Consider the following 23,211-nt stretch of genomic DNA (forward strand, 5'->3'; position numbering starts at 1 on the left):
TCACTCTGGTCACTGTAAGCTCGGTTTCCTTCACCTTAAGTTCCCTAATCAAGTCTACCTCATTGCACTTCACCAGTCCAGAATTGCATGTTCCTAATTGGTTCTACCGTAAGCTACTCCAAAAAAAAAAACCCATGTCTTGATATGCCACAAATTCCTTTTCTTGGGATCGAGTGCCAGCCTGATTTTCCTAGCTTATCCAAATATTGAATTCCCTCATGATTGTTGTAATAGCGCCTTTCTTGTATGCCTTTTCTAACTCCTCATTTATTTTCTTCCCCATATCCTGACTCCTGCCAGGAGGTCTGTGCATAACTCCTATAAAGGTCTGCCGTTCCTCAATTCTACCTACGCAGTTTCTGTGCCTTCTAATCAGTTGAATTTAAATTCCACCAGCTGCGGTGGTGGGATTTGAATTTAAATCTCTGGATCATTCATCTAGATCTTGGATTGCTACTCCAGTAATGTAGCCATTATGCTTCCCTACCTGCGTCTGAAGTTAAATGGTGACTCTTATGACAATTTGATGATTTCCAAACTGGTACTTTGATTTTCTGATATTGAAACTAAAAGGCTTGCTATGACAGACTAAAGGGAATGTTTCTTTTAGTTGTAGCTGCTCTGGGAGTTTCTGAATCTGAAATGAAGTGATACATTTCTTTCTCCACTCAAATTCTCTTATCGATTACAGAGATTGTCGAGGGGAGACCGTATTGATTTGAGTGTGTGTGTGAACCTGTCAAATTAACTTGAATGTTAAAGTAAATTGTCCGTTTCTCTTCCCTTGTTAAATTATTTGATGTACAAACTTAAATTCACGAAGCAGTCTTCATATCCTTAGGTGTCCCGAGTGCTTTAAAGAATTGCGTCTGAAGTGCAGTCAAGTCAATGTTATATAATAGACAAATGCAGCAGCCAATGTGCATATAGCATTGAGGAATTGATGTTGGGCTGGACTTTGGGAGGATTGATTAAAATGCCAAGTTAAGTCTGAACCGCCCTCAATATTAATTTTAAAGTACTCATTATTAATTATTCATGAACTTTAATTGTCAAGTTGGCTTACAAACGTTGGAAAGAGCCCCTATTCTATGAATATAACGAACAGGCAGTGGATTGAGAGACAGATTAGCCATCATCTGATTGAATAGCTGGATAGACTTGAGGGCTGAATGGCCTCCTCTTGTTGTGCTGTTATATTCCTTTGGAATGGAGAAGGAAACTGAAACAGGCTTATTATAGCATTGTTTTGAAATGTCACGAGGTGCCAAATTTTAAAAGGGGAGGTATTTATTTCTAAGACTTCTTTAAAAATAGATTCCTATTCTCAGCAGCCAAGGATACGAGGTTTGGTCAATCAAACTTGGCAATCTTGTAACTTTTTTAATGATGCACGGGTGAGTGTAGAAAAGGCATCCAGTCCCTAAGTGATTATTGAACCCTTGCTTAATGACATCTGGGACTGAGTGCTGAAGACCCCACCATCATCTACATTTTGTCCATGTTTAAAAGGAAAAACGTCAAATTCTCAGTGACTTGGAACAATGCATTAACTAATCATCCAACTCTTGTTAAATAAAATGATGGATGAGGTAACATGCCCTTTAGATCTAGATGAGGGAAGTACCTATTTGTACTGCATAAATTTGAAGTAATAGATAAAATGAAGAATGCATTGCAATAAAGAAATGCCATTTTTCACAATAGTTGTTATAAGTTTAACTAGCGTGGGGTGGGGTTTGTGGTGTTCTATGTGAACTGTTGTCTCCTTAATCAAAAAATGCAAAACTTGTCTATTTTGCAAAAGATATGCAGCCGTGGTATGTAGGCATTACTGAATAGGCCAGTATTCATTACTCCCTCCCAGTTTTTACCAGAGGGCAGTTAAGAGTCAACTACATTGCTTTGGGTCTGAGGTCACATATAGGTCAATATCCTTTGTTCTTTTTAGGCTAAGTTGACAATTAAAGTTCATAAATAATTTGTAATGAGTACTTTTAAATTGGTGGTGGTGGTTGGGGGCTGGGGGGGAGGGGTGGTGCACAGGGACATAAATAGTAGGAATCTTTTTCCCAAGACAGAAATGTCATTTATTAAGGGACATAAAAGGGGAAAGTTTAAAGCTGATATGAAAGGTAAGTTGTTGTACACAAAGGGTGGTAAGTGCCTGGAATGTGCTGCCAAAGGAGGTGGTGGAGGTGGATAAAATCACAGTGTTTGAGATAAACGAATAGGCAGGGAATAGAAACATACAGACCTCGCAGAGGTAAAAGGTTTTAGATTGGAAAGGCATCGTGTCGGTGCAGTCTTAATGGGACAAAAGGCCTGTTCTATTTTAGTTGGCAGTACTGTGATTTCAGTACCACAAACCATCCAGAATGTGCCAATAAACAGTAGGATGCGGGTTTCTTACCAGCCCAAATTAAAAATTTCAGAGTTAGTTAACATGATGTTGAAATAAGTAATATTAGGATTAATCAGTAACTATTTTCACCAAAGGGAAATAGGGCCATGGCACACATTGAAGGAACGCTAGGGACAGAAGCCCTCATCTGATTTTTTTAAAAAAAGACACTTGAGTGTTAACCAAAAGGGTTAGGGCACACGAGCTTTCAGCCAGCACACGGATGATGGGTCACATGGCCTCTTTCTGAGTGCCACATTTTGCTGTGTTTGTTTGAACACTCTGAATTTTGCAATTAAGTAATTCCACTGGACTTCTGTCAATCAAGTCAATGATACTTTTGAGTTTACAGTTACTGATACCAAATTGTTATTTTTGAGGTCAACATCTCCCCCACATTTTATTTATAAAATTGTAGCCAGTAGTGTTATCTCATATCACCAGTCCAATACGGGTTGAATCTTTCTTCATTTTCCATCATCAAAACACTTCTTGAAAGATCAGCTGGATTAGAAGGCCCAGTCACAGCCATTTCAATCAAGGTATTTCTCCACACTTGCCATTCTATTGCCAAAATACAAGTATTTTGTCAAAGTTTTTGGTCTTGTATTTATCATGATATTTTGCAAGAATATAAATTCACAACGACAACTAACATTTATACTGCGTGAGAGGGGTATACTGATTGGTTAGCCAGTGAATTTGAGGCATTGTCATGGAGAATGCATCTATTAATGCTGATTGCCAGTTAACATCCAGGCTTTATTTAAACTTAAACCAGGCAGGATGACTCTGTTTGGACAGACTAATTCCCTGAGAAATGAGCCAGCAAATGGCTGTCAATTATTTTGTTGAATTGAAACAGATGCAGTACCTGTCCTTGTTCTTTCTGTCTGAAAGGAATGGAACCCTGTGGGTTAATATTTGTAGCTTCCAATATGTAAACTTATATCTCACTGAAAGCCTAACTGACAATCCTAAATTAGGTATTAATGCCATTCCTTGCATATTCAAGATTATCCAACAAATGTCCAATTGAAAATATGAGATGCTGTGTTGAAAGTTTTTGAGAGTGTAAGCTGGTTGGATACAGTCAGTACCTTGCTGGTTGTGAACAACTGAATGGACATGCTGGCAATCTTTGGGATGTATAGCCCATACCTGGCATCTCACTACCATTGAAGTTCATATACCACGTTACTTATTTGTTTGATAGTCAGAATGTCTTTTTGGCTTGACAACAGCATCTTATTAGTGGCAAACATTTATTCATATTGTTACTGCATAGCAGCATGAAGTGGATAGTTTCACCTTTTGCTCAAAGCTTGCAATACCTTACCCTTCCTGGACAATCTGGGGTAGACATTTGCTGGATGTTTTCTCAGGGCATTAACCCTACCTGGTTTAAAGTTTAAACAAAGCTTCACAGTTAATAATCAAACAGCGTCAATGATTGCATTTTCTATAGCAATGTCACTACCAATCAGTGTCTACTTATCAGCCAATCAGTACTCTTCTCTCATGCAGTGCAAATGCTTATTGGTATTCCTCTGAGTTATCCTGATAAATGCAAAATGAAAAGCTTTGACAAAATGTCTTTTTTCAACATTACTCAAGTGCTACATAACCAAACGACTGCCTACCATAGTTTACCATCCTGCAGTTCGATCTCAAGTATTGGTGATGGTGTTTTGTTTTCACAAAGTAAACAATGAGGATTTAGTTAAATTTTTAACCAAAAGCAACAAACCTTGACTCATTTTACATTTCTTCTGGTCCAGATCCTCCCTACTAGTTTGAGCAGTTATCTTTGAAACCAGTTTTTTTTATGCCAGTTTAGTCATGTATAAATTGCTCTTCCCTTCCCCAGGTACCTCCAGTGAGCCAGCCTCCCAGTCAAGCACCACTGATCATCATTGGGATGCCAACCCGGCACCCAGCCCTGTTGACGATGCCTGGTCTGGAATAAGTACGTGTTTTTCTCTAATAGTGAGCAAATCACTTGTTGATATTGGACAAAGTCAAATGAATGTTTCATGAACATGGTAAAAAGGAGAACAAAACAAAAGTCAATTAATCATTATAACCTGAAATATAGCTGCCACCTACTCCAAAAGTAAAAGCATTGGCAGCATTAAATGACCACTTGTACCATGAGGATAATTTTGGATGCACTATATTGGTATCATTCTTTCTAAGCCAAATGAAAGTGGAATCTTGTTTGACAAACCGAAGAACCCTAACTAGTAGAATAAATGAGTGAGAAGCAGTGCATGTCCCAGATTTGGATTTTCAGAAAACTTTTGAGAAAGTTTCATGTAAGAGGTTAGCATGCAAAATCAAAACATATGGGATTGATGCGAATGTGTTAATATGGATTGAGAATTAGTTTGCAGACAGGGAACAGTAGAAATAATGGGACAAATATGGAGAACACTGGAGAAACCCCTCGGTATTGTTAGCAGCATCTGTGGAAAGAGCAACAATTAACATTTTGAGGCTGGTCTGATTGTTCAGGTTGAAGCAGGAATTTATTTAAATTTGTAGGATTTTCAAAATAATTTCTGTTTGTGGGAGAGTCTACAAGTAGAGAAAATGGCTTTGAATTTGGATCCAGATGATTCCAAATAGGTTAGTTAGGAAGTAGTTCTTCATGTAACGGATGCTAAAGGTGTGGAAGATTTCCACAAAAAGCAGCAGGTGCTAGCTAATAAATTTTAAATCTCGGGTAGTTTAATTTTTGCATGCCTTGGATATTGAGTGAACTGGAGCCAAGATGAGCAGATCAAGTTGGGATGCTGTGCAACCATGATCTCATTGAGTGGCGTACTCCTATTCCAGTATCAGGGAAGATCTAGCTTGAACTCTAGGGAAATTTTCAAAAAAAAACTGCTTGTGGCCCAAGTCATGAATGTTCAATCTTTAGCTGTTTGTGATTGCAGTACATGAATTTCTAATCAATTATTTTTAATTATTTAATTATCTAAGGATCACAAGTCCTGAAATAAGCGCAGTTACTTAGTGCATCAAAGCTTGTCTGTTGATCTTGAAGTGTTTGGGTAGAATACGTTTACAATTGGAGGTAATTGCAGGGGAGTAGGTCAAAAATAGGGCAGGGAGACAAACAGGTTTGCTCTGTCAAAGGGCTGGCACAGACTTGATGGTCCAAATAACCCAGTGTTGCTCTACTGTCTGACTGAGTGTAACTTTGCTGCTATGTCAAAAGCCAAGACATGTTGGGCGTCCAATATCTAGTACTAATACCCATTCATTGTTTTGATTTCATCAGTCTTTTCCACAAATCTTTTCAAAGGTATTCCTTGATAATCAATACTATAATAGGGTTTCTGTATCTGAAGGCATGTAGGCTCAATATCCTGAGGTGAAATTACCCACAGTTAGCTTATCAAGGGTGTCTTTCAGCATAGAAAATTTTGAAAAGCTGAGGTGCATTTTAAAGCTTCTGTTCTGAGGCACATATAGGACCAAGTACTTAATACTAACGTACCCTGTATGGATTTATTATGCAGCCATGGCAAGCTGCAGTTGTAATTGCTGTTTTCCCCAGAGTGGTTATAAATTGTTGTTTACTCGTAATTGAATTCCCTCCAGGGTTTATTTTAGAGATATGTTCTATGTTGCGCTGCCAGAATTTACACTGTAATTGATGGGAGCCTAAAGTAAATGCAGTTTGAAAAATGTCTAGAGATAGTAGGAACTGCAGATGCTTTAGAATCTGAGATAACATGGTGTAGAGGTGGATGAACACAGCAGGCCAAGCAGCATCAGAGGAGCAGGAAAGCTGACGTTTCGAACTTAGACCCTTCTTCAGAAATGGGGGTGGGGAAGGGTGGACCTATCTTCTCCTCTATCCATCTTCTATCCGCCTCCCCCTCTCTCCCTATTTATTTCAGAACCCCCTTCCCCTCCCCCATTTCTGAAGAAGGGTCTAGGCCCGAAACGTCAGCCTTCCTGCTCCTCTGCTGCTTGGCCTGCTGTGTTCATCCAGCTCTACACTGTGTTATCCTATATATGAAAAATGTCTAGCTGTATTTCTCAAGAATCTTGTTTTTCCTTTTTCACCCATTTGTATATCTCCACCTTTTCATTACTTATATTTTATGCACTGAGATTCTTTGTTCAAGAATGAAAGATTAACAATTTATGCTAGGCCTTTATTAAAGATCTTGAATTTTTACCTTGTTTCTCTCCGTTCTGCAGTTTGCTTGATATAATTTTATTGGCTATCTCATTTTCAGTTTTCTTTACAAAAGTTGTCATTTGCCAAGATGTATCTGTCTGAAACGGGCCCCCTAATTGGTTGTGGTTTTCTTTTAAGGCTGCTTATGATAAAGACAAGTGTATGGTATCTGCAGAAATGGCAACAGCCTCATTGATCTGTTAAGATTCTCAGTTGGTGGTTAACCCCAGAATTGCATGTCTGCCTTGCCTATAAGATCTGAAGTAAAGTATTCAGCGTTAGTCATTTCAAATTGGCATAATTCCTGCATGCAACATTTCACCTTGTTTTAAATGTATAATTGATCATTGATTTGAAGAGCCTTAAAAAGTCCCAAAGATTTTAAATTACTGTCCTTAAATCTTCAGCGTATTTCTGTATATATCATTCAGTCTGTGCTAGAAGCTGGAATATATGATTCAAAATGAATTCAGAAGTTGATTTAGTTTAGTAATTTCACCCATTAACTTTGTTTCAAATTTTGGCCACCATTCTACAGATGGAATTTCGACAGCAGACCCAAGTTCTGACTGGAATGCTCCAACAGAAGAGTGGGGAAACTGGCTGGTGGAAGAAAGCACTTCTACAGCACAGCCTGAGGATGTCGTTGCAGAAACTCCAAAGGTTAGTATCCCTGGCCATTGTTGCTGTGTTTTCCTTCTGCGACCATCCCTTCTCACTAGTGCCAGCGCTTATATACTTGATACAGCAGTGGGGCAACACCTGGCAAATTAGTAGAGAGAGAGTTCAAGTAAAAGAGCAGGAATATCTTGCTAGAATTGTACAGGGCATTAGACTACATCATGTAGCACTGACGTATGAAGAGAGGTTGGATCGGTTAGGGCTATGCTCGTTGGAGTTGCAAAGGATGATAGATCTTGCAGAATCCTATTAAATCCTAACAGCACTAGACAGGATAATTGCGGGAAGGATGTTCCCAGTGACCGGGAACCAAGAACCAGGGGTCACAGTTTTAGAACTAAGGTGAGGAGGAATTTCTTCACCCAGTGAGTGGTGAGCCTGTGGAATTCTCTGCCAGAGAAAACAGTTGAGGCCAAAATATTGAACGTTTTCAAGACAGAGGTAGATTTAGTTCTTGGAGCTCAAGGGATCAAAGGGTGTGAAGCAAAAACGGGAGCAGGGTACTGAGTTTAATGATTGATCAGGCTCGAAGGGCTGAATGACCTAATCCTGTTCCTATTTTCGATGTTTCCATTTTGCAGTAAATCAGTTGCATGCAATGTTAGTGAGAGAAATAGTGTGCATGTACTTAGCTTCTATTTTTACAGTCTGCTAACTGGGATTACACGTTGATCACAGGGTGTATTCAAACCCATGAACTTTGAAGTTAAGACAGATATATCTCTTCTTAAAAAGTTGCTGGACCTAATTCATGAATATTATTTCAAATTCCATGACCATATTTTATAGAAGTATTTTGTTCAACGGTTATTTTGTAAAATTTGAGACTAGTGCTGTTTAATAGCAACAGGAAGTAAAAAGTCAGAATTTCAGAAAGTTCATGGCACAGAAAGAAGCTGCTGTCCTTTCCCTTCACCACAAAAAAAAAGCTATTCGACCTTATCTCACTTTTTCAGCTTTGTTCTATAGTTTTGCTGGTTTTACTGCTTAAAGCAACAGTGGTTTCTCTCTTGACCATCCTTTCTGGTAGAGAGTCCCGCACCCCTGCCACCCTTGGGGTGAAAACCTTATCCTACTTCTATCTCGTCTTCCTGCCAAGTAGTCTATAATCCACACCAACCCATCCCTGCCTATGCTCAGGGGAATATGTTCTGCATCTCCACTTTCTCTCTTGACTCCTTGTAAATTTGTACCCCTCAATTAAATTCCAACCTCCAAAGGGGAGAGTCCCAGCTTTCTCCATTTTTAATCAGAATTCTCTATTTCTGGCAGCATCACTGTTGACCCGCCCCCCTGTGCCACCTCAAGTAGATTCAAATTAAAATGATGGCTGTTTTTCTTCCCCTCTGATAGAGCTGTGTTGGCCTTGAATTACATGTTGCATTGTTCTGCTCAGGGGAAGATGACAGTTTAAAAACAATCCCTTCCAAAAATGGAAGAAAGGACAAATTCCAAACAATGAATTCAAGCTGTATGGAAGGAATAAAAATAAAAGGGAAAAACATGAGCAAACTGGGCAACATGTCAAAGCGACGCTAGTGAACAGTGCAGAAATGAGATTAACAAAAGGAAAAAGAAAATTACAGTAAATAAGTAAAGATTATAAGACAGCAAACAAAAGAATGAGATGGAAAAAATATTAGAATGGATAGATCTGACGTTGTCTGTTGTCTGCTGCCTTGTCGATCCCTCCAGAATCAATATAGGCTGAAGAATCCTACTTGCTTTGAAAAACCACTAAGTTTTTTAAATTGATACCATCATTCCTTCTTTCAACACTAGGAACTCTATGCAGAGCCAAACTGAAGTAGCAAGACTGTGACATTTGCAGCTGTTCCATTTGTTACTTTGGAATTCCCAGCTGCATTGAGCATTGCTGTACTTGAACTTTTTGGGAGGGGCGGGCAGAATGGGGAAGAGTTGCTTCTCCTGAGAGACCTCGCCTAATACCTCTTCGCCTTTTAACGGTGCTATTTAGTGACTCTTGCCAGTTGGCTTAATTTTCAGGTGGATTTTGTAAAACACTTCAACAAAGAATCAAATAAATTCAAGGGGTAGAGAGATCATGATGAATGCAATATTTATGTGCAGATATTTGAATAAACTTGTTCAGTCTATGCTAATGTCACTATTTACTGAGTAAGTTGTTGTGAGCAACAATTGGGATTGCCTTGGGATTGCAAATTTCACAGTTACCTCAAGCGCCAAAACATGAAGTGAAGAAAATAATTAATTCATGGTTGAATTAGTTTTAGCAATGCTATTTTCCCCCTGAATTTAAACTGCTGCTAAATGCAAACAAATGTTAAAAATAGGAGCACAAAATGTGAACAAAAGGCATTAATAGCCGTTTCGGTATTTGCAAAGCTACCAAAAGCATTGCTAATAACAGTGATGTTTTGATTTTATTTATGGTATTTTGATCTCTCTTTGCCACTGTGATTTGCTATTTTGGGTACTTGTATTCAGTAGAGAGTGGCTCAGCTGTCAGAAGCAGCAAAGTCTGTCAGTGACTTGCACGACAGGAGTAATGTGGAGTGGTGTCCTTAATGGTTCCAGGTGCCATTTGGGAGCCACCTGAGTTGGAGACCTTCAGTAACACCTGACACTCGAGTGGCAGCCCTATGCTCAGCTTATGAAGCCACCTCCCAAATGTCACCCGGGGCTATAAAAAAAATCGGTTAGAAATATTTTGCATTGCCATCTTCAGCAATATCAGCTGAGGGGAAGCTCCCTTCTGACTTTCGAAATATGAAAGTAACAGCATTCCCCGGTAAAACCGATGTGAAATTTAGCCAAGAAGGCATTAGTAAGTGGCCAAAGAGAAAAAGCCAGTGTAATGAGAATTTTTTCCTTATTAGCATGTTGTGCTGATCTGGAGTTTACTGTTTCAAATGGCGGTAAAAGTAGATTTAATGATATTTTTTAAAAGGAATTGAACCTTGACTTAAGTAATATTTGTCAGGCTGTAGAGGAAGGCAAGTAGCAATGTAATTTATTCAATAGGTTCTTCAAAGTCTATAATGGCTTGAAGGGCTGAATGTCCTCTGATTCTGTACAAGGTAAATTGATAACTTCAGGAGGGTGCATTCGAAGGCAGGCAAGTAAGAGTAAAATCTACATATTAAAATGTTGGTACGAAAAAAACTTTTATTCCAGGATAAAATGTAATTCTTTGCACTCCCGTTTTATGAACCTTCAGTCCTGATCTACTAACAACATAGTCCACCCTTGCAGCCTGATGGAGAGGCTTACAGATTAGCACAGGAACTTGATTGGTCTGTTGAAGAAGTTGCAGAATACTTAAGAACTGGTGTGTTCCATTTGTAGCTGTCAGATGAAGATAAAGAGAAAGTGGACTTGGGTCTGCAAGGTTCTGCAACCAGCAAATCAAAGAAGAAGAAAAAAAAGAAGAAAAAGTGCGAAGATGCTGCTGCTGCTCCTGTACAAGTAAGCAAATCAGTCTGATTCAGTCACACGTAAAAACCAAGCTGTGCCTTCAAGTTATAAAAAAAGTAAGGGTACTACTTCACAGAATCAGAGGCGTTACAGCAGCAAGTGGCCTACGGCCTCTTCAAATTAGCACCATTTCATACTTCCAGTGTCTTTTTTTTTGTTATTTTTCTTGAAATAATTCTCCAGTACAGTCTTGAATGCCTTGACCAAACCTCTCTCCATACTTCCAGACTCTGTGTTCCATAATATCTCAAAGCCCTCAAGATATTAACAGGAAAAGAAAGAGTAGGTCAAGATAAACTATTTCAATTGGTTGGAGATTCTAGAACTTAGGTGCATGGTCTGAGAATTAGGGCCAGACCATCCAGGAACGATTTTAGGAAGCACTTCTACACACAAAGGGTGATAGAGGCTTGGAATTCTCTTCCACAAATGGCAGTAGATGCTGGATAAGTTGTTAACTTTAGATGTGAGACAGTTTTTTGTTAAGCAACAGTATTCAGGAATTTGAGCCAAAGGTAGGCATATGGAGTTAGGTCCCACACTAGCCATGATCTCATTGAATGGCTTGAGGGGCTGAATAGCCTACTTCTGTTCCTATGTTCCTGCACTATATCTCATTTTTTTTCCTCTCATCACTTTAATTCCTTTTGCATATCACTTGTAATCCGTGCCCTCTAGTGTTTGATCCTTTCTTGAATGGGAACAGTTCCTCCTATCTACCCGATCAATCCCACTCATGGAAAGCCCCTATCAGATCTCCTCCTCTTCTCTCCAAGGAGAACAATCCCAACTTCTTAAATCTATTATCATAACTGAAATTTCTCATCCCATAAATTATTCTTGTAAATTGTTTCTGCAATCTCTCCAATGCGTTCACATTCTTAGAGTGCCCAGAAATAATAGAAGATTCTTAGTACACAGCGAAAAAAGGAGAACACATATAGGAAGTTATGAGGGGGCTTTGGGCAAGATCCAGGAAGGAGAAATAGTTTGTACTGACAGGTAGGTCAGTAACCAGACAACACAGTTTTATGGTAACTCAAAAGAACGAGAGGGGGAGCTGAGAATACTTCTGTGCAGATGTTGTAACAGTCTTAAGCGTTTTAAACAAAAATGAACAGATTTAATTGAAGCACATAAAATTCTTCGTATAAAAGGGCACAAAAAGGTAGATGCAGAAAAGATGTTTCTCTTGATGGGGAGGGGATGTCTGGAACCAGGAGATAGTGTCAGAGTACAGAGTAGACCATTTTGGGATTGAAATGAGGAGGAACCTTTTCACTTGGAGTGTTGTTAATCTTTTGAATTCTTTAAATAGCAGAACAGACTGATGGGATAATGAGGTTGTGGCTGACCTGATAATCCTCCACTCCACTTTCCTGCCTTTTCCCCTTGATTAAAAATGTGTGTCTTAGCTTTGGGGAAACTTAATGAGTCAGCCTCAACAGCTCTTTGCTGTAAAGAATTCCACAGATTTATTTCCCTCTAAGAAAAGAAATTCTTCCTCATCTCTGTCTTAAATGTGCAACCCCCGATTCTGTGATTATGCCCTCTGATCTTAGACTGTCCCAAAAAGGGAAACAACATTACAGCATCTGCCTGTCAAGTCCCTTAAGAATCTTGTATGTTTCCATAATCCTCTCATTCTCCTAAACTCCAATGTGTATAAGGCCAATGTACTCAAATCTGTCTTCATAACAGTCCCTTCATACCCGGTATCAGCCTTCCTTATCATGTATACTGAGATCACAACTGTTTCTTCTTAACCTCTGGACAATGCTGTATTCAGAAGTTTTTGTCTTGTAATCCGCTTCAAATATGTTAGTTGAATCATGGAGCAGGCTTGAGGACCTGAATGACCTACTCCTCCTTATTTGCTATCTCCCTATGTAATCCTGAGTGCACTGTCTGAAATATTAGTGGAAGCAGATTCAATCATTTCTTTGAAATAGGAATTGGCTGACTGTTTTTGAAGATGATCAGGTTGGAGGGCTGTGAGGAAAGAGGAGTGGCAGAGAGATTAACTGGATAATTCAAAGTGCCGTTACATCCACAGAGGAACAATAGGCTTCCTGCCATATTGTATGATTCTGTGAAATGGCTCCTGGAATGATCTATCTGTTTGAGATGAGAGCTCATTAAGCAATGCACTGATTTAGAACAGCGACAGAAATTGGTGAAAGTTTTAGGGAAAGCAAAACAACAGAAAGAGTGATAAAGTTTTGAAAGTGTGCTTGTTGACAAACATCAAGCTGTCTACTGACAGTAAGTGTGTGGACTTTAAAGTGGAAGGAATGGCTTTGCCCCATTGATGAAGGGGCTGTAAGGTATCATTTGAAATGTTCCTGAGGAGAAGGATCAGCCATAGCGAAATGGCAGAGCAAAATACTGTGAATGCTGGAAATCTACAGTGTATATAGGAAATGCTCGAATTACTCAGGAATGGCAGCAATTTGGAGGCTGGTTAGTTCTCTTGCTGGATAGCTGGTTTGCAAAGCAATATGATGCCAACAGTGCAGGTTCAATTCCATGCCAGCTGGGATTACCACGAAGGTTCTGCCTTCCCAACGTTGCCCCTTACCTAAGGCATGGTGACCTTCAGGTCAAACCCACCACCAGTCATCACTCTCTAATGAGAGAACAGCCTATGGTCCACTAGGAGTTTGGCGTCTAATCTTTTAGCTGCAGAGAAAGGAAGAATTAACATTTTGGATCAGTGACCCTTTAGAACTGGCAGATGTTTGAATTATAATTTTTAATAGGTCTACAAAGTTAGACAGGAAAAGAAGAAAGAACCAAATAAGAAATCTGATGGAGTGAAAGCCGAGAGATTAAACAGCAACAGGAACAGCGATGCATCATATCATTTTGTCATCTAACCTCTCCTGTTAACCACCCCATCACATTCTTTTTTGTTCTTTCTGCACTCCAACCTTTACCTGCCTCTTTATTTGCTTTAATACCTGTTATAATCATTATTTCTCCAGTTCCAATGAATGATCATTGGCTTGAAACATTAAGTCTTGTTTCTTGCTCCATAGACATTGCCTAACTTAACCAGGAAAGTGGGAGGTGGCTTCAAAATAAGGCATAGTTGCACAAACCAGATCATGTTGAGGTGTTTCAGGAAAGTATAGGGAGAGTTTAAATTGTGGCTTGATTTCACTAATACAATCAATGATTTGCGTGTGATGCAAAGCTAATTGAAGGTGTTGGGCTGCAAAGCTGAACAGGGTACGCTACAGGGTATTTTGAATATACTTGGGAGGTGGCAGATGAAATCCAATGCCTTCTCGTGCAAATGGGGATTAAACCCAGAGGAAGGGACTATTTCTGAGTCGAGTCACAAATCAAAGGTATCGGACGCAACAATGTTCGATGAATAAAGCAAATCGGATGTTGGGAAACATCAATTAAAAAATAATTATTGGACCAAATTCAAGATATAATCCTGCCATTGACATCTAGAATATTATGTGTGGTTCTCCAGTACTGAGAGAATATTGCTGAAAAAGGCAGCCAACATGATTGAAAGGATGGTTTGGATTGGATCATAACAGGTGATTGTATGAATAAGGCATATGTTCAGTAGGAAAGGAGAAAGCTGTGAGTGGTTTCTCAGAACTAAGAGAGAGAGAGCCCAATAATGTAGACCACGGCCAGCGATTTTTTTGTTTTTTTTTCCCTCTACCAGAATTGCAGAACCTGAGGGCACTGCTAGCAGTTCCAGGGGGGTGAATATAGAATTAATCTGCAGGAGTACTGTTATAATGGATGAATGGTAACTCTACAAAGCTGGCTCCCTGAGAAAACAGCAGAAACAGATGATGTTGATTAATTCAGGTGCAATTCATGTACCATTTTTCAAAAAAATATTTCGAAATGTGGTATAGGAGTGATTTTTGAGACATCGCATTTGTTAAGAGTAGCATGTGCTTTTTTAATTCATGCACAGTTTGTAATCGTCATTGCTCGGCCATCATCTGTGGTCCATCCCGAATTGCCCTTGAGAAGGTGAGCTGCAGCCTTGAACCACTAAAGTCCATCTGGTGTAGGGACACCCATAATGCTGTTAGGGAGGGAGTTCAAACATTACCATTCCTTCACTATTGTTGGGTCACAATATGCTGCTAATTCTGGATGGCGTATGGCTTGGAAAGAAAGTCGCGGGTTGTGGTGGTGGTGGTGTATCTGCTGCTCTTGACCTTCTAAATAATGGAGTTCATGGTCCTCTGAGGAGACGTGCTGAAATATCTCTCAAAAAATGGCATTTAGATCTCGTCATATCTGGTTCTGTAAAATAGTTGATGAAGGTTGATGATAGCGATTAGTGAGTAACTCTGTGATTGCTGTAGGATATGATAACCTGAATGGTACAAGGTGATCCTTGGGTTGTTTTTCAATTCTTGAGAGTGTAAAACTCCGTGGTGGAAACATAGTGCATAATTTTAATTAAAATCATCGACGTTGGAGGGCGGGGCAGGCAGGGTCAGTCAGCTCAGTCCTAGAACATCCCTTTAAGAGTTCATCAAGGTAGATAGTTTCTAATCAACCTGTTTGAAATATTATTGCAAATATCTGGAGCAGGTGGGACTTTAACATGGGCCTTCTAGCTCAGAGGTAGGGATACTATCATTACCCCACAAGAACCCAACAAGCATCTTCAGCTGCTTCAAAACCATCTTTCCATCATAAGGTCAGACATAGGGGTGATTGCATAATGTTCAGCACCATTCATGACTCCAGATGCTGAAGCAGTCAGCAGTCCAGGCTTAAGCTGAAAAGTGGCAAGAAGCATTCACACCACAGAAACGCCAGGCAATGACCACCTGCAATAAGAGACAATCTAGCCATTGCTCCTCAATATTCAATGGTGTTACCGTCACTGAATCCCCCATTGATCAGAAACTAATCCGACTTGCCATATAAATACAGTAGCTACAAGGACAGGTTAGAGGCAAGGAATCCTGCAGGAAGGAGCACAACTCCTGACTTCCTAGAGCCTCTGCAGCATCTACCAGGCACAAGTGAGAAGTGTGATGGAATACCCCTGCTCCACTTGCCTGGATGAGTGCAGCTCCAAGAAACACTTGAAACTTGACCCCATCCGAAGCAAAGCAACCTGCTTATTCAGCACCACGAGCATTCAGCTCCTCTACCACCGACACTTAGTAACAGCAGTGTGTGCTTTCTACAAGGTGTAATAATATAGAAATTCACCAAAGTTCCTTAAACAGCACCTTCCAGACCCATTATTGCTTCCATCTAGAAGCACAAGGGCAGCAGCTGCATGGGAATACCACCACCTATAATTTCCCCTCCAAACCACTCACTCCTGGCTTGGAATTATATCACTATTCCTTCAGTGTTGTGTCAAAATCTTGGAATTACCTCCTTAACAGTATTGTGCCATTATATTATATAACAGTATTCAAGAAGGCACCGGACCATTAAGGGCAACTTGGGGCAGGCAGTAAATTTTGGCCCAGTAATTGAGTATATCCAAGACTGAGATTGATAGGATTCGAGCTATTAAAGATAGTATGGACTACGATAGTACAAGAAAACAGTTTTGAGGTGGCATATCAACCATGGTCTAGTTAAATGAAGAAGCGGGTTTGATAGACAATAAATCTCACTTTTGGTATTATTTTCTATGTCTCTATGTTGGACTTCTTCCTGCCACACAACGCTGTGAAACTTGTGCTTCTCTCTTTCTGGCCCTATTGAGTTTTCGTAATTTTAATCATTTCACAGTTGGTTTTCTTTCTCCATGAGATGTGAGAATCACTGACCAAAGCCAGCATTTGTTGCTTCCTCCTAACTGCCCTTGAAATAAGTGTCCTTCTGGAGGGCAGTTAAGAGGCAACCTCTGGAGTCAAATGTAGGCCAGAACAAATATGGGCAGCAGATTATCTTTCTTAAAGGACCTTAACAAACCAGATGGAGATTTTGTTTTGTAATGCTTTACGAAGCCCCTTCAGATGCTTCATTATGCTAAAGATGTTAAAGGCACTATGTAAATACAAGTTGCCAATGTGAACTACAAAGGCTAAAATATCCAGCGCTGAAGTTAATGGAAGGAGGAACCTGTATGCTGTGGTCATTAAATATATTTGGATAGGCAGGATAAGTGGGCTTAATACTGTTCTTCAAAGGTGGAGGGACAGTTTTACGAGGAAACGAGAATATGCAAAAACCTGAGCTAAGAGTTTGCAATGGAAGAGATGAGCAGACAGGCAGCTGTAGAAACTTGAAACTAGACACTGTAGAGATTTCGCAGAGAAGTGTGTTGTGATTCATAACTGTGGATTTTCTTTGGATTGGCCAGGCAGCAGTGTGGAGTAATCAGATCAACAATGATATAAAAGAAGGTGGACCGAACTTGAGAGGCAGAAGGGCCTACCCCTCCCAATTCTTACACTTTTATATTGGTTATAACTGTTTAATTGTGTCATATTGGAGCAGAGAAATGATATGCAGTGCAAACTTCAGACTTTATTCAAAGTTGAAGGACAATGAAGCTGTTTTGTATCACTGGTCATTGGCCTAATTTTGTTCTGAAAGTTTGTGTAGTCATGATAGTCTGTCAGTATTCTAGATCAGTCTTTGGATAAAATTCAGCACACACCTAGTAATAACATTTAATTTGTATCTGAAATCATCATAATGTATTTTATTTCAGATTCTTATTGATTTTCTTAATGACATATTCTAGAATCCTGTGGGTTTGCATATAGAAACTCCTTGCTTGGCTGTTATGAAGTCCCAGTCACACTAAGATGTGTTTCCATCTCTAATATCACAATGAACCTGTAACTGTTGCGACAGCAAACATTATACTAAACGCTTATCATTTGCAGAATGATGTGTGTTTACTGCAGATTCGTTGTTTTACATTCAGAATGACTTCCCAGCTGCCTCAAGAATACACAAAATCCACAGACAAATGGTCTCATTTGTCACCGGTGAAATTGAATTAAGCAATGTAAATAAAAAAGTAAACTGGAAATTCTAGGCTGAAAAATTTAATCCAGTCATGTGATTTGAATGAGCAATGTCATGGGTAAAACCAAGTCTGTGTAATTGCATGTGAGTTTTTAACCCTTGAGGCTATGTGGTCAAACCCCACTCCAAAACTTGACCGTGTATTTGAACTGACATTGCAATAAGTACCTGTTGTCCTGACTCCCCAGAGCCTGTCCACCATCTGTAATGCACAAGTCAAGAGTGTAATGGAATGCTGTCCTCTTGCCTGGATAAGTTCAGTCCAACTTGAGAAGCTCGCCACCATCTGGGACAAAACAAGCCCTCTTTATTGGCACCACATCCACCACTTTAAACAGTCACTCCCTCCACTACCAGTGCACACTGGCTGCAGAATGTTGAATCTGCTAAGTGCACTGCAACAACTCTCCAAGCTGCCTTCAAAGCACCATCCAAACCTGTAAACATTACCATCTAGAGCGGAGCAGGCTCAAGGGGCTAAATAGTTTAGTCCTTTAAGAACAAGCACAACAGGTACATGGGAATACCACCACCTGCAAGATTCTCCCTAAGTGTCACAAAACCTGAAAAGTTCCAGGACTTTCCAGTTCAAAATGCCTTCTGAACTTTGTTCTGAACAGCACTGGTAAGGAAAATTGGCAAATGAGAGAGGAGGGGGTGATTGGTGAAAAGGAAAGGGAGTAAGGTGAAGTGATTCTAAAGGTCCGATCTTTAAATACATGAAGGATTAAGAAAAATATTAATGTAAGCACTTATCTGCATCTTTAACCTCCATTACCATTAACAATTAAGCAGTTATCTTCTTGATTCAAAATTTCAATGTTTTCTGAATTTATGAAAGGAGACCGAGGAGCAAGAGAAGGAATCAATCAGTGGAGACCAGGAGCAGCTTATTGTACAAGACCAGCCTGAAAAGGAGATAGGTCCACCTGTTGAAACAATATGCACTAGTGAACCAGCAGAGGTAAGAGTTGGAATGTCACAGGTCAATGTTTAATAAATAGCACACTCAAAATTTGTATTGTCAATGGAGTAGGAATTGGCTATTTTGTATCTCTCGCATGTAAGAACATAAGAACTAGGAGCAGGAGTAGGCCGTCTGGCCCTTCGAGCCTGCTCCGCCATTCAATAAGATCATGGCTGATCCTTTCGTGGACTCAGATCCACTTATCCGCGTTCTCACCGTATCCCTTAATTCCTTTATTGTTCAAAAAAATGTCTACCTTTTTTTTTAGAAACATTTACTGAAGTAGTGTCAACTACTTCACTGGGCAAGGAATTCCATAGATTAACAACCCTCTGGGTGAAGGAATTCCTTCTCAGTTCAGTCCTAAATCTGCTCCCTCTAATCTTGAGGCTATGCCCTCTTGTCCTAGCTTCACCTGCCAGTGGAAACATCCTCTCTACTTCTATCTTATCTATTCCCTTCATAATTTTATATGTTTCTATAAGATGCCCCCTCAATCTTCTGAATTCCAATGAATATAATCCCAATCTACTCAGTCTCTCCTCATAAGCCAACCTCCTCAACTCCGGAATCAACCTAGTGAACCTCCTTTGCACCCCCTCCAGTGCATTACCCCCCCCCCCCCCAACAAAAAGTGTTCTTCTATTCAAACAGCCTTAGACAATGACGATTGAAAGCCCCCTTTATAACGCTAATGTTACAAATGGTATTGATAGAGGTTTGACTTGCTGGTAGAAAATGAAGTTGGGATAGAGGAGGCATTTTCAGATTGGCACTCTATAACTTGTGGAGTGCCGTTGGGTTCAGTGCTGGGTCCACAATTATTTGCAATGTATATTTATGAATTGGATGAGAAGAGCAAGTGTACCATCACTAAGTTTACAGATGACGTGAAAATAGGTGGGAAGGCAAGTGGTGAGGATAACAGTCTGCAGAGAGAGAGACCATGTTAACTGAGTGGGTGAAAACATGGCACATGGAATATAATACAGGAGAATGAGGTTATGAAGGAAGAATAGAATAAGTTTGGCAGGAAGAATAGAAAAGCTGAATGTTGTTTAAACAGAGTAAAACTGCAAAAAAGCTGCCTAAATTGCAAATTATCCAAGTTCAGATAATAGGGAAGGAAAATGGAATGTCAATCTTTATTTCAAAGGGAATGGCACATCAAAATGGGGAAGTCTTGCTAAAACTATACAAGGTACTAGTCAGACCACACGTAAAATATTTAATAGTTTTGGTCCCCTTTAGCTAAGCAATGGAGGGACTGTCTTATGAGGCAAGGCTGAGTAGGTTGTGTCTCTACTTATTTGAAGCATGCAAGACTCTTAAAAGCTTGACAGGGCGTATGAAGAAAGGTTGTTTTGTGAGAAAGTCTAGTACTGGAGGACATAATCTTAGGGTAAAATGTGACTTATTTAAGGCAGATATGAGGTGAATTTCTTCTCTCGGACATTTTTGTCCATTAAATTTGCTTTGTAGATAAAAATTATTGATAGAAATAGGTGGCTGAGTACTTAAGGTGACATCCTTCATCTGCATAGTTGGGAATTTCCTGCTTTTGGCTTCAAAGTTGTTCAGGGCTGGGAGGGAAGATTTAAATCTCAAACCTTTATTCTTGTCTTTGTTTCTCCTCAGGTTGAAGAGGCACAGCCGGTAGAAATCGTCGAAGAACCAGCTGTAATTATGGAAAGCTCTTCCCAGGATATTACTTCCCAAGTGCCAGACACACTATCAGAGACAGAATCACCTGTCTCTGCCACTAAACAGAATAACCTGCCTCCTTCACAAGGTCAGCATTTGAAATCGCTACATGTGGCCAAAGTCTTGTCTGTCTGTGATCTTAAGATCAAACAAAATACAAGATACTGTAAGCTGCAATTTGCGATTCAAAGTAATCCCCGATGTGTGATCAGTTTTGATTGCGAAACTACACCATTCAAATATCTCTAAAATCATCTTACTCCAAAAATTGTAGGCAATGCTTCATATCCTGCTTGACCATTATTTTACTGACTGGCACTGAGGGTGCAGGAGGTAAATGCAGTTTGTCTCTCACCACTGTTAGCCTATACATGAGAGACCATAGCACCTATTCTGTATGGAGTGCTACCTGAATGTTTTTGGATGGATCATAATGTACAAGATTTCCTTCCCTGAAGGACAGTGCTGAACCAGATAAGTTTTTACAACAATCAACAGTGATTACATGGTTAACATCAGAAGAGCCTTTAATTCTAGAATTTATTGAATTTGACTTTCGCTATCTACTGTGGTTGGTTTCTCAGCTCCCCAATGCATTCGCTTGGGTCTCCAAATATGATGCCACTTACCGTAGAACAGGGTAAATTACTCTGTTTAACTTTTGTGATCATCTTCTCTGCTTTCCGTCTTTTCAACTCTTGTTCTATTTCCTCAGTCACAGCAAAGGGCACTGTACGAGGTCTGCAGCAGGTTGGTCTGATGTTTCGCTGAGCCCATGCAATCTTGAATCATGTGGCCAGTTTCACTAAACACTCTAGGGTACTTAGGCAAAAGATGTTTTTGTAGTTTAACTTGTATTCCTTCCCAACAAGGCTGGTTTTTGACTCTTCTCATGGGAATTTTCTCTCCTCTATAACCTCTTAATTCAATAATTTTGAGCCATGAAGCTACAGGGTAGAACTAAAATGAGACTTTCCAACTTGAATCAGTGGCATAGAGAGATATTTTCATCCCCTCCACCTCAAATGAACATAGAAGTCCAATATATCGAGCCCTGTTTTCTTATTACTGTTCTATTTTTTATTCTTTGTCTTACAGCTTATGCATGTACAGTAGTAATGTAGTAATTCTTTTATTCATTCACACCATGTGGGTATGGCTGCTAACACAAATATGTATTACCCATCTTTAATTACCCTTTAGAAGTTGATGGTAAACCATGTTGTTGAATCCAGCCGAGAGGCTTGCTACAAGAACAGAAACTGCTGGAGAAACTCGGCAGGTCTGGCTTCATCGTGTAGAGAATGCAGAATTAAAGCTTTGAGTCCAGTGACCCTTCAGAGCAACTAGGAAATTCAAGGGGTATTTACCAGTCAGCCAGATTGTGGACCTGAAGTCCAATTTAAGCCAGACTGGGCAAGGACTGTGCTTTCTTCCTGGGTGACTTCTCCTGAACATTGACTTGGTCATAGTTTTAAGATAAAAGGTTGGCCCTTCATGACTGAGATGAGAAATTTCTTCACTTGAGAGCTGTGAATTTGGAATTCTCTAGCCCAGAGAGTTGTTGATGCTCATTTGCAGAGTGAACTCCTTAAGCTTTTGGATATTGAGGTGATAGAGGCAAGCTGGGATTAAGCAAAAAGACAAAGTTGATGAGCAAGTTCAGATTTATGGAACAGTGAAGCAGGCTCAAAGAACTGTAGACTGTACTTTTTTTATGCTGTTGAATGCGTAAGTCATGAGTCTATATCGTGACTATCTCTAGATAGAGAATGGTTTGAAGTGGCCAGCACAGATAGCATTTGCAACCCATCCCTAATTATCCTTGAGAAAGTTTCTTGCAGGGATGATAAAGTATATGAAATTTATTTTATTCATTCATGGGATGCAGTCAACGCTGGCTGGGCCAACATTTCTTTGCCATCCCTAATTGCCCTGGAAAAGTCAGTGGTGAGGTGCCACTTTGAGCTGCTGCAGTTCTGGGGTGTTTGTACATCCACAGTGCTGTTAGAAAAGGAGTTCCAGGAATTGGACCCTTCGTGAATATATGACTATGAATATCATTTTTTATAAAAACAATTCAATACAGTAACTACAACAAGCCGTTAATGTTCAAAACCAGAAGTTGCTGGAAAAGCTCAGCGAGTCTGGCAGCATCTGTGAAGAAAATATCAGAGTTAATGTTGTTGGGTCCAGTGACCCTTCCTCAGAACTGATGGTAGCTGGGAAAACGTCGGTTTATATGCAGAAAATAGGGAGGGGGTTTTTTCAGATAATGCTAATTGCTTTGCCTAATTATGTCCTTCATAGATGTTATTTTCATTAATAGAGCAGTAGTTTTAATTTGCATTTACTAATATAATTGTAGGTTAAATATTGAGGCATATGGGAGACTGGTTGATCTTGTGGCTGGTTGGCTCGCCGAACTGGTTCGTTGTTCCGCAGACGTTTCATTACCCTACTGGGTAACATCATCAGTGCAGCCTCCGATGAAGCGTCGGTGTGTTTTCCCGCCTGGCTTTTAAACTCGAGTCCGTTGAGCTGGTTTACCTCAATTCTGGTTTTCCTTCGCAGTGGAGTGTATGTGGGGTCGAGTTCTGTGTGTTTGTTGATGGCTTTCTTCGTGGAGTACCAGGCTCAGAGGAATTCCCGTGCCTGTCTCTGCTTTGCTAGTCCCAGGATCTTGGTGTTGCCCCAGTCGAATTGGTAGTTCTCCTTATCCATGTGGATAGAGATGAGTGAGTGTTGGTTGTGTCTTTTCGTAGCCAATTGGTGTTCGTGTACCCT

At 39.9% G+C, this 23,211-nt stretch overlaps 1 protein-coding gene across 2 annotated transcripts in view; it reads left to right on the top strand.

Moving 5' to 3' along the window:
* Positions 1-23,211, top strand: part of mtdha (metadherin a) — a 75,378-nt gene that overhangs the window by 47,587 nt on the left and 4,580 nt on the right. The window contains exons 7-11 of one of the 2 annotated variants that reach the window (XM_048595457.1): positions 4,275-4,373; positions 7,144-7,268; positions 10,617-10,736; positions 18,595-18,717; positions 20,359-20,512. In XM_048595457.1, the coding sequence (XP_048451414.1) occupies positions 4,275-4,373; positions 7,144-7,268; positions 10,617-10,736; positions 18,595-18,717; positions 20,359-20,512 (621 nt within the window). The remainder of the gene's footprint in view (positions 1-4,274; positions 4,374-7,143; positions 7,269-10,616; positions 10,737-18,594; positions 18,718-20,358; positions 20,513-23,211) is intronic. The other variant, XM_048595458.1, reaches the window with a different exon arrangement.

Source organism: Rhincodon typus, chromosome 4, assembly GCF_021869965.1.
Source record: "Rhincodon typus isolate 14 chromosome 4, sRhiTyp1.1, whole genome shotgun sequence".
NCBI lineage: Eukaryota > Metazoa > Chordata > Chondrichthyes > Orectolobiformes > Rhincodontidae > Rhincodon > Rhincodon typus.